This window comes from Paramisgurnus dabryanus, chromosome 15, assembly GCF_030506205.2.
Source record: "Paramisgurnus dabryanus chromosome 15, PD_genome_1.1, whole genome shotgun sequence".
Taxonomy (NCBI): Eukaryota; Metazoa; Chordata; class Actinopteri; order Cypriniformes; family Cobitidae; genus Paramisgurnus; species Paramisgurnus dabryanus.
The window spans coordinates 14,155,598-14,168,327 of NC_133351.1; the positions used below are offsets into that span (position 1 = coordinate 14,155,598).

At 37.7% G+C, this 12,730-nt stretch overlaps 1 protein-coding gene and 1 long non-coding RNA gene across 2 annotated transcripts in view; one reads left to right on the plus strand and one right to left on the minus strand.

Moving 5' to 3' along the window:
- Positions 1 to 796: 796 nt before the first annotated feature.
- LOC135733057 (uncharacterized) overlaps positions 797 to 12,730 on the minus strand; it is a 28,299-nt gene continuing 16,365 nt past the window's right edge. The window contains exon 5 of the long non-coding RNA XR_010526878.2: positions 797 to 1,399. This is a non-coding gene — a long non-coding RNA (uncharacterized lncRNA). The remainder of the gene's footprint in view (positions 1,400 to 12,730) is intronic.
- On the plus strand, positions 5,680 to 7,789 carry olig2 (oligodendrocyte lineage transcription factor 2). The gene is made up of 2 exons (XM_065251372.1): positions 5,680 to 5,788; positions 6,209 to 7,789. Exon 2 carries the CDS (start codon positions 6,240 to 6,242, stop codon positions 7,056 to 7,058), a length of 819 nt encoding a protein of 272 aa, XP_065107444.1. The 5' UTR covers positions 5,680 to 5,788; positions 6,209 to 6,239; the 3' UTR covers positions 7,059 to 7,789.

Genomic DNA, 12,730 nt, shown 5'->3' on the forward strand with positions numbered 1-12,730 from the left:
AAGGAACCTATGTTTTGCCATTGTTAATGCTTTGATCTACCACCTGATTCATTATTCAGTTTCCAGCAGAACGTCCTGGGGAAATGCTGTCAGTACTTTGAAGATGTTTGGAATGGATTATCAGTAGACAATCTGCGTAAGGCCGATGATCTCGACCCCTGGCTGCTATAAGAGTAGGGATGGAGAAATACATTCTTACTGAAGAATCCTGGAAGAGACAATGGAACAGTGCGGAGGCACTTGGGAAACAGAAGGGTGACACAGAGGGCAACTCTCACCCACAACAACTCTCATCCTTTGAAAACAAAACCCCAACCTGTTACTGCTTCACTTTGCCTGTGGGAGGGGACGCTCGTAATAAAGCTGCCAGCCCCCTTGTTAGGCATCGTGCGCGTATGTGTGTGTGTATGACTAGGAGTACAGGAATCCTCTATTTCATCTGACTTTTGGGAAGGAGATCACTTTTTCATATTCATCCCTTTACCATTCATTTCACCCCCCCAAAAAAATATTCAGACACATGGCACCAAAGAATACATGTTAGTACTGTCCCAGTGATGCTGGGACCATTTTTTCTGACAGTGCATCATATCTTTTCAGATGCCACTCTGGTCTGACATTTTGTCATCTAATTCACTTGATGCCATCTGTACATTTTATGCTTGTTACTTAAGTTTCAAAATAATTTTTGGACACTATAAACTTATTTTTGTGTTACTGTGATTTTGTGATACAGGCAGTTTAGATGCATGGTGATAATACTTAAGTTTGTTGTTCAGAGATCTTTGTAAAATTTCCCAAAGCCTTTTAAAATGGATTTTATTCCAATTTTAGCGTTTTGTACAATACAGTGATTTAATTTGTTTGACTTTATTAAATTAGAATAATTCACATCCATACCATATCATCTCATTTTCGAGACTGAGCTCTAACATTTAAGCGCACACACACACACACAGTCACACGCCCCCTCCTTTTTCTTCTCCTCTTGCAGGATCTGGGGAGCAGGTTGTGGTAACATTTGTAGCATTTGGCTGCAGCAAATCCCACAGCTTTATCCTGAAAAGAAGCAACCACCTTAAAAAAAGGGGGCTCTCCTCCAGTGAAGCCCCTGGTCTTTCTCTTGCTCTCAGCCTGTGCACAGCAGTCTGCGTGCCCCTCACCATCGCTTGCAAATCCCCCTTTATCCGCTGGCAGCCAGATGGGGTGGCAGGAATAATAGGCAGAGCCTGATGAGCACCATTCAATTTGTCCAGCCGTGTAAAGGAGCTTGTAAGCCGTTCCATTTGAGCAGGGTGTAATAGTAGCCAGGGGAGCAGAGGCTATGTTAAGACTTAATTACCTACTAATGGCTGTTGTAGGGACAAAAGACTTGTGTAGACCCCAACAACTTACACTCCTGTAATAGAGGAGAAAGGCAGGGAGAATAGGGAGAGGAAGGGGCGATGGGGGGATTGTTTATTAAGATGCTGTGGCAAGATATTAGCGTTGTTCATACATTTCAAATGGTGTATGGCTAAGCACAACTTAACATACATTCACGCTGCAAGGTGGAGAGGGAGAGAAAGAGAAAGATGTTGCATGTTTTGATTTAGGCCTACTGTAGTGTTGGTTATTGGACTCAAAAACATGAAAGAAGTTTTCTTGTGTCTTTCTCCATTCTTTAATCTTTTCTTATTCTCTTTCTTTTTCAGTTGGAGGGAAGATTAGCAGGATTAAGACTACCTCACATATGCTGCTCTTCACTATTGAAATTCAACACAACAGAGCCCCAACTGCCACCCAGACGGGGAGAGAAAGAGGGCGAAAGTGAAAGTTTACCTCTGACATTAAAGTATGCCACACAGAACCAACACTGTTCAGAATCATTGTGTGGGGAAAGCTGTTTATGGAGAAAGGGAGACAAAATCTTCAAGGAGGAAATTAGGATATGGGTGCAGATACATTTATTGGGGAAAATAGCACAAGAGTAATCATGCATTACAGTTGTCTCAAACATGGTGCACGCCAGCACCAGGTTGCCCGCACATAGTCTGTGAGTTGCCCGCCCAAGCATATTCTAATAATAACCTATTTATAACATATTTTTTATTAGCTTGGCTTCTTTTATGTATGCTAACTTTTTAAATATGATAAAATGATGGATAGCAGCATAAAACATACCAAGAAGTAAAATAAAATAAATAAAAGTTTTGAGTATACTATATCAAAAGTAGCCCTCCAGGTTGTTTTATCCATTGTGGTAGCCCTTGCTCACAAAAAGGTTGGAGACCCCCTGATGCATTAGATCCTGGTACATTATCAATTTTTAGCCAAACAGCTATTCACAAGATGCTTTAAATCTTTGGACCCCACTAAGTATAATTTATTTTACCATTCAACAAAAATATGTTTTAGAAATACAATTAAAAATAAAGATGCTTCACAATTCCGTAGAAGAACAATTTTTGGCAAAATGGTTATATAAAGAACCTTTATGTTTTACCACAGGTTCTTTAGATTATAAATAAGAAATACTTATTTTGAAAGGTTCTTTGTGGAACCAAAACTGGTATTGCTGTGAAGAGCCTTTTAAGCAAAAGAGTGTGCTTAATAATAGACAGAGAGTCGAAAAAGTAACACCGTTTTCATGGGCGTCAGTTTGTGTTGAAAAGTGGTGGGGACAAAAGATCAGATGAATAAACATTACAGCAGGACTGGAAAAATATTGAATAACGCCGCATCAAAAATGGGCAAAAAAATTAACTTTTCAACAAACCCAACTTTGTCACAAACCCAATTCAACAGTGTGGCTGTTTGTCATGTTCACAGAGAGAGAATGTATAACTTGGACAAAAAGAAACTGTGTCAAGAATTTGTTCAAGCTACTGATTGCCATATGCATGTTTTGGATCATTTTAGAATCAGTAATAGTTTATTTTGTTTAAGTTACTTTTTTGGACAATGTACATTGTTTCTTTCTGTATATCTAAACTGGATTGCATGTTTTATTTTGTGCAAATAAAAGCTTTAACATTTCTTGGTTCGCTTGATTTTTCAAAATATTTTAACCAAATGCTTTCAAAGAGTGGTGGGGACAAAATAAACCATTTTAAAAAGAGGTGGGGACATGTCCCCAGTGTCCCCAGTGTTAATGACACCTGTGACTGTTTTAATGTTGTCCTAGTTAACCATGCTAAAAGTGAACTCCATCTGAATTCACTACAATTGTGCACGGCTAATTCAGCTCTTAGCAGCTTCTACACTTATACATAAACCTCTGCCCACATCATTACTGGAATGCACATCATTATCTAATGAAGTTAATGAGAAAATAAAAGTCTGCCTTTGCCAACATGCAGAAATTAGCACTCAATCTCCCTCCACACTCCGGCTAACATTCATTCAACCAGAGGTGGCAAAAGCTCTCCTATTAAACCTTTTTCACTGAGACAGGCCCTTGTTAAACAAATAGCTTTTAATGAAAAGATTAAGTGGCATAAAATGGAGCCAGTTCTGTATTTTTGTCATTTTATTTCATTTAATTCTCTGCACCTGAAGTGTGAATTTGAATAAGCTGTAAAACGCTGTTTGGAAAACCCTCACTTATTTATCTCTGCTCAGATGTTGTGTTTTAGCAAATACGCCAAAATTAAAAGCTTTGATTTGAATAGAAAGTTCTCCTTTCTGTCCATTTTATAAATATTTAATTAATTGCATTTTTTGCAAACTGGTTGAAGAAAAACGTAACTTCCCTACATGTTGTTTATTAGAAGTCTGTTATTATGCAATTTTTTCTGTTAACACTCATCCAAAATAAGATCTTTCTTTCTTTCTTTCTTTCAATCATTTGCACTCTACTTATACCCTTATACAGTATGTGTAATCTTACGATTAATCCTTTCTTTCTTTCTTTCTTTCTTTCTTTCTTTCTTTCTTTCTTTCAATTGTATTCTGTTTATTCACAGTATAGTTATAGGCTACTTACGTTTAAGCCGATCCGAATCACGAATAAGAGGATAGATGTCTGTCATTGTCTTAATTCGAATTGAATCAAAAGGTAACTACGTCAGTTGCGCACGCTCTTGATCAGCTTTAATTGGCAACATTATCAGTAGACTGTACATTTAGGCCTAAAGTTGGGCTGAATCGAGGGCAGACCCTGCGCTTCTCTCTCTGTAATTGCTCCCAAGACAGTTGTCAGTCAGTGTGAGTGCGTGTGAATTTTTGTGCATTCTTCCCCTGGTGACATTTCAGATAATTATATGCGCAAGGAATAAACTGCAGCCCTGACAATAGGGTCTTTTTCTGTCCCCTCGTTTCTAATCCAGACAGTCGCAGCATATATTACCATTCTGGTACACTTAACAAGTGAGATTACCAGAATTCATAATGAAGGAACTGAACTACAACTTTCCTTCGGTTAAACCATCTCATTTGCATAAGCGTATTTAACGAGAGTAAACAAGCAAACAGACGGACGGGAGGCTCCGCACGGGGAAAACAACCAAACAACAAGAACTTAGATGCTTCAATGTAAATATGTTGAATTTCTATGTTATTTGTAATTTTGTTATTTTCTATTTTCATATGCATATAATTTCTTGATTTGTTTTATTTTATTTTACTTATTTTGCTGATCCGAAAATTATTCGATCATTAGGCTATATAATATTTGTTATTGTATTAATATTAGGCTATATATAATATTTCCTTATAGGGTGTGAAGGATAAGCCTATATTGCTTAAAAATAGGCTATCAGGACAATCTGCAGCCAGTGACATATTTATGTCCTCCCCCCAATGTAAGGAACTTCTGTTTGTCCATATTGGCCTAATTGAAATGTTTCAGATCATAACCGTTGAAAACCATTTTGCATGCCTCGTTTATTAACGTTTTAAATGCGTTTAACGGCTGAAATCAGTCAGCTGTCAGGCGGCCGTATGAGGTCACCGGGTTAAAACAATATGATTGCATTCACACCCGCAAAACAGCGCCTTTAACTGCCCTAAAACATGCGCAATACCGCACGAAAATGCTGCATCGCATCGGCATCCATCCCTGGCCTTGAATCCCCCCAGTAACTTTAATTTTGTTTTACCAAACTGTCATTGACCGTTTATATTAAATCACATTTTGTTAATTCATAGTCGCATAAAAATAACATTAAAAAAATAATAATTCTAATAAAACTTGAGTTTAAATAAATGTCTGCATATTAATTACAACGATTATATAACATTCAAAACATGAGGGAAAAGGAAAATAAACATTTCGGCCTTATGTAGAAACAATGGAGGCCCATCAAGTAAATAATCATACATCCAATTTAGGGGTTTGCCCAGATAATAACAAAACTAAGAAGTGTTCTTACAATTTAAATTATAAAATGTTTGTCTTTCTCTGCGTCATTGACAGGACATAACTTGACTTGACTAACTTAAAGTAGGCTACAGACTGGACAGTTTGTTCAACCGACTGTAATATAAACCCCCGCGATATTTTGCAAAGACGCACCATATGCGAAGTGTGTCTAATGCATTTAATGAAGCCTCAGTTTTTTTAGAATGACATCAGGTTTTAGGACCCCCACCCACTGGAGCTCATTGGTTCTTGACGGGCTGTCGGAAAAGCGTTGACATTGTCCCGGTGACTTGCCCCCGGGTGGAGGTGGGAGGAGGGACCAACTATAAAACACCCTTCGTCACTCTTGAGTGTGCCAAACACAGACTGTGCACGAGTCAGCTGGAATAACGAGTGAATTCTGCAAAGACAACACACACAAGCACGCGCTTGCACCTGCTACCGGTAAGTTTGAATTTATATAAAATGCATTAATAATTTAAATCTAGTGACTTTTTGGTACTAATAATTTTGTTACCAATACAAATAAAAAGTCATGTATAATTTATAAACACACCAGTATGATTTAAACGCTTAAACTTATTTCTATGCATTCAGCTGGATGATCTGTTGTGTCTTAACATTAAATATACCAGATATAATATTTATCATATTTGTATATAGGCCCATTACTTTTTTCACCTGACAGTGGCAAATTTAATAAACAATAAAAAAATTATTAAACACTTCATTGGGAGAGTTTGCGTATTTATGTAGCTAAATCTCTAGACCTGTTGCTCTTTATATTTTATTCTCAACTATTAATGTTAATATTTGTATTTGTTGTGTTTTGATTGTAAATTTTGATTGTTCATTATTTTAAAGGAATACTGACATACTGAGCACACTGAACACCATGGACTCCGACTCAAGCCGAGTGTCTAGTAGACCTTCATCTCCTGAAGGCGATGACCTTTTCCTGTCCGCAGTGAAGAAGTCCGTGGGTTTCTCCGGTGCCGTTTCCTCCACCCAGAGCGACTCTCCTCCGGAGTTACGAGGCGCAGAACTGCGGAGCCTTTCCAGCGCAGACGAGGATGCAATGGCCCTGAAGATGTTCTCGAAAAAGGACCGCAAACTTCTCTCAGAAAACGAACTTCAGAACATGCGCCTCAAGATTAACAGCCGCGAAAGGAAGCGCATGCACGACCTCAACATTGCCATGGACGGGCTACGGGAGGTCATGCCCTATGCACATGGTCCATCCGTGCGTAAACTCTCCAAAATAGCCACTCTGCTGCTCGCGCGCAATTACATCCTCATGCTGAGCAACTCATTGGAGGAGATGAAACGACTCGTGAGCGAGATCTATGGCGGCGGGAGCGGGGCCCATCACGCCGGTTTCCACCCGTCCAGTTGTGGCACTCTTGCGCATGCAGCAGGAGCTCCGTTACCGGGCCACCCTGGTGCTGTCTCGCATACTTCTCACCCGGTGCACCATCCTCTGCTTCCACCAGCAGTCTCCACTGCCGCGTCTCTTTCCGCCACTGGTCTTTCAGCCGTCAGGCCGCATCACGGACTTCTCAAGGCACCATCAGCAGGTGCTGGACCACTTGGCACAAGTTTTCAACACTGGGGTGCGGGGATCCCGTGCCCCTGCAGCATGTGCCAGGTGCCTCCTCATGTTTCCGGTATGAGCACCGTCAGCATGCCACGACTAACCAGTGACTCAAAATGAGCTCTGGAAAGGAGGACCAATAGACTTTTATAAAAACTATGAACAATTTGTTTAAACATCCCGAAAAGATCTGATGTAAAAATTACACTAACATAGAATTTGCTAACACGTTAGAGTAAATTAAGGTTTGTTATCCATATATGCAAATCTGTGTATGAAGTTTGTGACAATGCTAGCCCTATTCGTTTAAAAGCTTTTTAAACTTGGAACTGCAAAAATTATAATTTGAAGTGCCAATTTTATTGTAATGAAATAGAGATATAGCAAGTCCATGTTTTGTTTTCACAAATGATGTTTAAAGCAAATCCGACCAATTCCTGCAGCAGTTAAGAGGGCTATTTATTGGGCAGTTTCTATAAAAAAAAAACTAACATTTTAAAAGTCCTATATATTTGGAAACATATTATAGGACTGTACTTTGTAAATATGTAGATAGCGTTTGTACAGTTTAAGAGATTTTATATTTCCTTCCCAGCTTATGTTTTGGGTCAGAATTCATTGCCAAGGTCTGTCTCTGAAGGGAACGATGCACCTGTTCATTCGATTTTCTGGCTTTCCATTTCGTTATTTTATTTCGCTCTGCACACGCATATTTGCCATTGCTGATACGAACTTTTATTTTTTATAATAAATTGCAAAATGATATTTATTTACTTATTTTGGTGGTATTTTCAAATTAATGTGCGTTGGATGTTTGAGTTCCAATTGTAAAATAAATGTTTACAATGATACATGTTTGTTTGTGCTTGCTCATTTCATCAAAAAGTTCACATACAGACTACATAGGGGTGACTCATTTTATATTAGCTATATAAAAACGTAGCATTCAATAATTCAATTATCTAGTTTTATTTACTAAGATATATAAAACTGAAGCACCACAAAAACTGACAGCATTTAATCCTGCCTCCTCATTTTAATTGGCTTTAGACTATCAGTGTTAGCCAACATAATGAGCCTAACATGCTCAAAGTAAAAAAATAACAAAAGACAAGCCCAGTTAATTAAACAAAATTAACCAAATTATATTTGTTTAAAAATATTTGTTTAAAATTTTAGCTTAAATTCTAATATAGTTTTTATATAGGCTATAAAATAGTTGTTTTTTTCGGAAACAAATACTCATTTATTCCCTCATGGCAAGAACAAACTGAGAGTGCTCAGACCGACACCATTTATTTATTGAATACTGGAACATGGATGTTTTAAATAAAAGAATGTTCAATTACTTATTCATTTGTTGAGTATATAAACAGACTGTAAACCACAATTTTATTTGAGATATTTTATTTTTTATTTTAACTTAGTCATTCAGAAATGCTTGTATGGTGACTACTAGTAATTGATTATTTTTAATTAATGTGATTAATGTAATTGTTATTGTACTAGTTATTCTTCTTATTTCCAATAAGTCATTTAAATTTCTAAAACTGGTCGTCTTAGTTACGCACCAATCTTTAAAAAGTTTTTTATGCAGAAAAATGTAATTATTAAAACAGTGGGGAGAGTATCTTAAAAATAAATAAAGAGGATGAATTGTTTTCATAACCGACACAATAGAAAAATGCAGGCTCCTGGTTTGTGTTCATAATTACCTAAATATTTTTATAATCATAATTATAACGCAGAACTGTCCAGTGACAGACAAATTAAATTCAGACACATGTCAAAGGCACAAGAGATCACGTTTTTATGGCTTCAGATTAACACAAAGAAATCCGCCTATCACCATTTGTTATTCATTTGGCATGTATACAGTTGACATCGAGCGGACTTAATTTCTTAATTTGATAAAGGGTGTGATTACCCTTTTCTGTCAAAGCAAGTTTCCAGACGAGAAGTTAGATTTTCTTAACTTTTATAAAAGAATATCCGCAAAAAAAAGAGTGTTTGCCCTCGTGATTTTAAGCCTAAAAGAAGGCTTCGTTTATTAAGAATGCAAGAAACGGATTTACATTCTTGCAGTACACAAAATATGAAGAAAAAGGAGCTGGGAATAAATCAGAGAGTAGGTGGAATACATAACTAAACGCCAGCAGCTGGATGGCAGATTGCTCTTTCTGTTGCAATGTTTTCCGAGGGATTTTTGAGCTGGAACGATTTAGAATTAAACTGGCCTTGAATATTCATATTAGCCCTTTATTTGTCTGTTTTGTATAAACAACTGAGTATTTTTTACACATGAAAAATACTGATTGTGTGAAGATGACTGATTAAGAAAAATGTATCTGTCAATTTATCTAAAAGGCAGTATATTTCGTTTTGCCTATATTCTGCAACAGGAGTGTTATGTTATTTTATCGGTTTTTGCTTTTAAGACACTTGAAATTCAATGTTTGAAATAGAGACAATTAAAAGCATTCAAGATTGTTTAACTCTAAAAGTTACGCATTTGGAGTCTGTACTTTAAAGTTAGCCACTTCGACCCCAGATTGAACACGATGAACGCAAACAGACTGCTGGTGTCTTGTCTTCCTTCACTAACATCTGCTTGTTAGTAATCTTTAGCCGCCTCGCCCATTTGCTCCGCGTAAAATGCAATTACTGCGAAAGGTAATGAGAATTACACGCTATCACATTTCCAAATTAATCAGAGCAGCACCTCCCCCCCAGAGGCACTGAACACAGCCTACCTTAACGAGGATCTCCATCATTCACTGCCTTACTGACACATATTTACAGATACTAATAAGCCTCACTAATTAACCATCTACTCAGCTCACAGACAAACTACTGCAAAGCAAATTTGCCCTTATCTAACGTGAAGCGATGAAGTCCAGTGATCAGCTTCAAGTGTCAATATCATGGGCACTTAAGAATTTTTTGGATAATTATTCACTGTTCACATTTAATTATAATCAATTTAAAACAGTTTAAATGATGATATTTTGCAAATTTACTTTCTAATAATGTTTATACTGTCATTAATGAAAGGCATTAAAAAATTAAACAAATGCATTTGAAAACAATCAGCTAATATTTAGTCATGCAATTTCACAGATTGTGATGTTTAGTGTTTAATATTTATGAGATTGTGGTGGGTTTTAAACTTAAATCTTAAAACCATACTTAAATCCTCCAATTCAGTCCAGATGTTGGTCCATTCACTCACAAACACTGAGACTTGTTAGCCCAACGGATTAGAGTGGGGATTGAAGTGATGCATCAAAGTTGGTATAAAAACACAAAAAAAGTGTAAACACAAGAAGAGACAAAATAAACAAATAAACGAAGTGAATCTGTAGCATTATGAAACAATAAAACATCAATTTATCATTCCCAGAATGAGTTAAGAGTTAAATAAAGTTATCCACTTGTCCTCTACGATTATGAAATGTGTTTTTGCCTCTAACTTTCATTGGTCTAAGCGTCAGTCATTTATCACATAATCGTTCCAAGAAGTGCATTTTAGAGGAGGAGCAGACGGATGGATTGAGGAACCCATACAGTGGCCATATGAGACACTTCCCCTGGGACGAGTGTTTATCTCACCCTTCATCATCTGTTCATCCTTATGCAACACAATCCAAGGAACGAAGGGCATTTCCATCTTAACCATTGTTTGCCAGCATTGGGTCAAAAAAAGACGAACCCTACACAATGGATTCTAATTTAAACTATGCTGGGTTGTTTTAATTTATTGCTGTATCAAATATAAAAAAAATTACAGAGAGTAAAGCAAAGTAAGATATAGATTAATTAAATTGACGATTAAATAGTTTTATTTGTTTTTCTAACAATATGTGTACTTATATGTTTACTATTAAAACAGTCAAGTAAAAACAGTAAAGGTTGGTGATGTTGGACATTTGGGAGTGAAATACCCCAGAGAGTGAGAAAGAGCTCATGTACTGTATGTGTGCAGATTACTCTCGGGAGCTATGTGCAACCAGAAGTCTATGATTTAAAGCCAATGCACTGTCATACAGGGTGGATCAATGTGTTTACTGAAAGAGACTAAGCCAGATGGAGCTGAGAAAGCAAGAAAGAAATAGAGTCAAAGAAGTGTAGGACAGAGAGAGATGCGCATTAGGAATGTTTGAGCGGTTAAAGAAAGAGAGGATAATCCTGTAAGGGGGGGAACTCTTGGATATTCATGACTGGCCGAGTGTGGACACAAAATGAAAAGAAGACAGAGCCCGAACAACTTAACATCAAAGAGCACCACGGGAGCTCAGCAGGCCAAAGAGGGTCTGTGTGCTGCTAGACCTTTGTTTGTGGCTTTGTTGGTGTCCAGTTGAACCCTTTTAGAAAAATGATCTTATCGTCGTCCCCCTACCTGATAAACTTTAAAGGACTTTGTCTTGCAATCTGATCCGGTTCTGGCATATGTCTCTACTGGGAGACGCTCTTTCTTGCCCTTTCTGCAACACAAAATCTTATTAGAAACTTCATGAAGGGAGAGAGAAAGTGTCCACTTATGTTTTCACACACGCTCTGTCTAGGATTGCAGCATATAGCGTGTGTTGTGTGTGCATGTGTCAGGGTCGTTGATGGATGGTTGGGTGACAGAGGTGTTCTGTTCTCAGTTTGCATGGGTCGCCCGACTCTTCTTTTCTCTCATTTATCTTCACTTGCTTCCAACCGCCTTGACAAGTGTCTGCGAATGCATCCTTCATCAGGCCTGAGCTGCCTGAATAAAGGGCACAACGTTTAACATTAAAAGTCAGAAAATACCTTGTTTGTATGCAATATTCATTATTAATCTAAAACCATACCTCAATTAACTTCCTGCACTGTGGATGCTGCTGTGTGTTGTAAGGTTTTGATTATCTTAGTTAGTTAATTGACTTTGCAAAGTTTTTAACTTTGGTGACTTTCTGCCCTTTAGCCTATGATCTTGACAGTGGGCGTTGTGCATTTCCGTGTTTTTGTCCCTCGGGTTTGGTCACATCCAGTCAGCCTGTAGCTCATCCATCATACATTATGAGCCGTTACTTTCTCTTATAGAAAGGAAAGCTTTATTAAGCAAATTAGTCTTGTTAATGCAGGCATCATCTCGGGGTGGTGAATGAAAAAAAATGAAAACCCTCAAAAGTGTTCTCAATGCATACATTTTAACCACAAGAAATCTATTTTAAGTCTTCAAATCAGAATAAAAACAGCAGTGGCGGCTGGTGACTGCTCATCCGAGGGGTGCAAATTCAAAATAAGTGTTCGGAGTGTCATGTGTGTTGCTTGCGTTTTCAAAATATGTGTTTGTTGCGTCATGTGAACCATGTGCATCACGTGTTTTGTCAAAATAAGTGCCTGCTGCACACACGTCGAAACTGTTCATGATAAAAGAGATGCTCACGTTCACAAAATACATGCAAGATACTCCCTTAACAGTAAACTCTGATTAGGCATGAGATTATGTGAGTATCTGGCAACCGCGAGCGTCTCTTTTATCATAAACCATTTCGACGCATCTGCAGCAGGCACTTATTTTGACAAGACACGTGATGCACACAGGATCTCTTGATGGGCAGAACACACATTTTGAAAAAGGAACCACACACATGACGGGCTACATACATGTTGTGACGAACTTCGCATCGAGTGCCCTCGAAAAAAGAAGTCACCGACCGCCACTGAAAAGCAGTCATGTATTTTTCAGGTTTATCCAGAAAATAACAAATGGAAACAAATGTTTTTTAAAGGCAAGACTGCTTTGGCCACCATGTCGTGTT

Coding starts and splice junctions, on each gene's coding strand:
- olig2 (XM_065251372.1), top strand. CDS start 6,240: ATGGACTCCGACTCAAGCCGAGTGTCTAGTAGACCTTCATCTCCTGAA.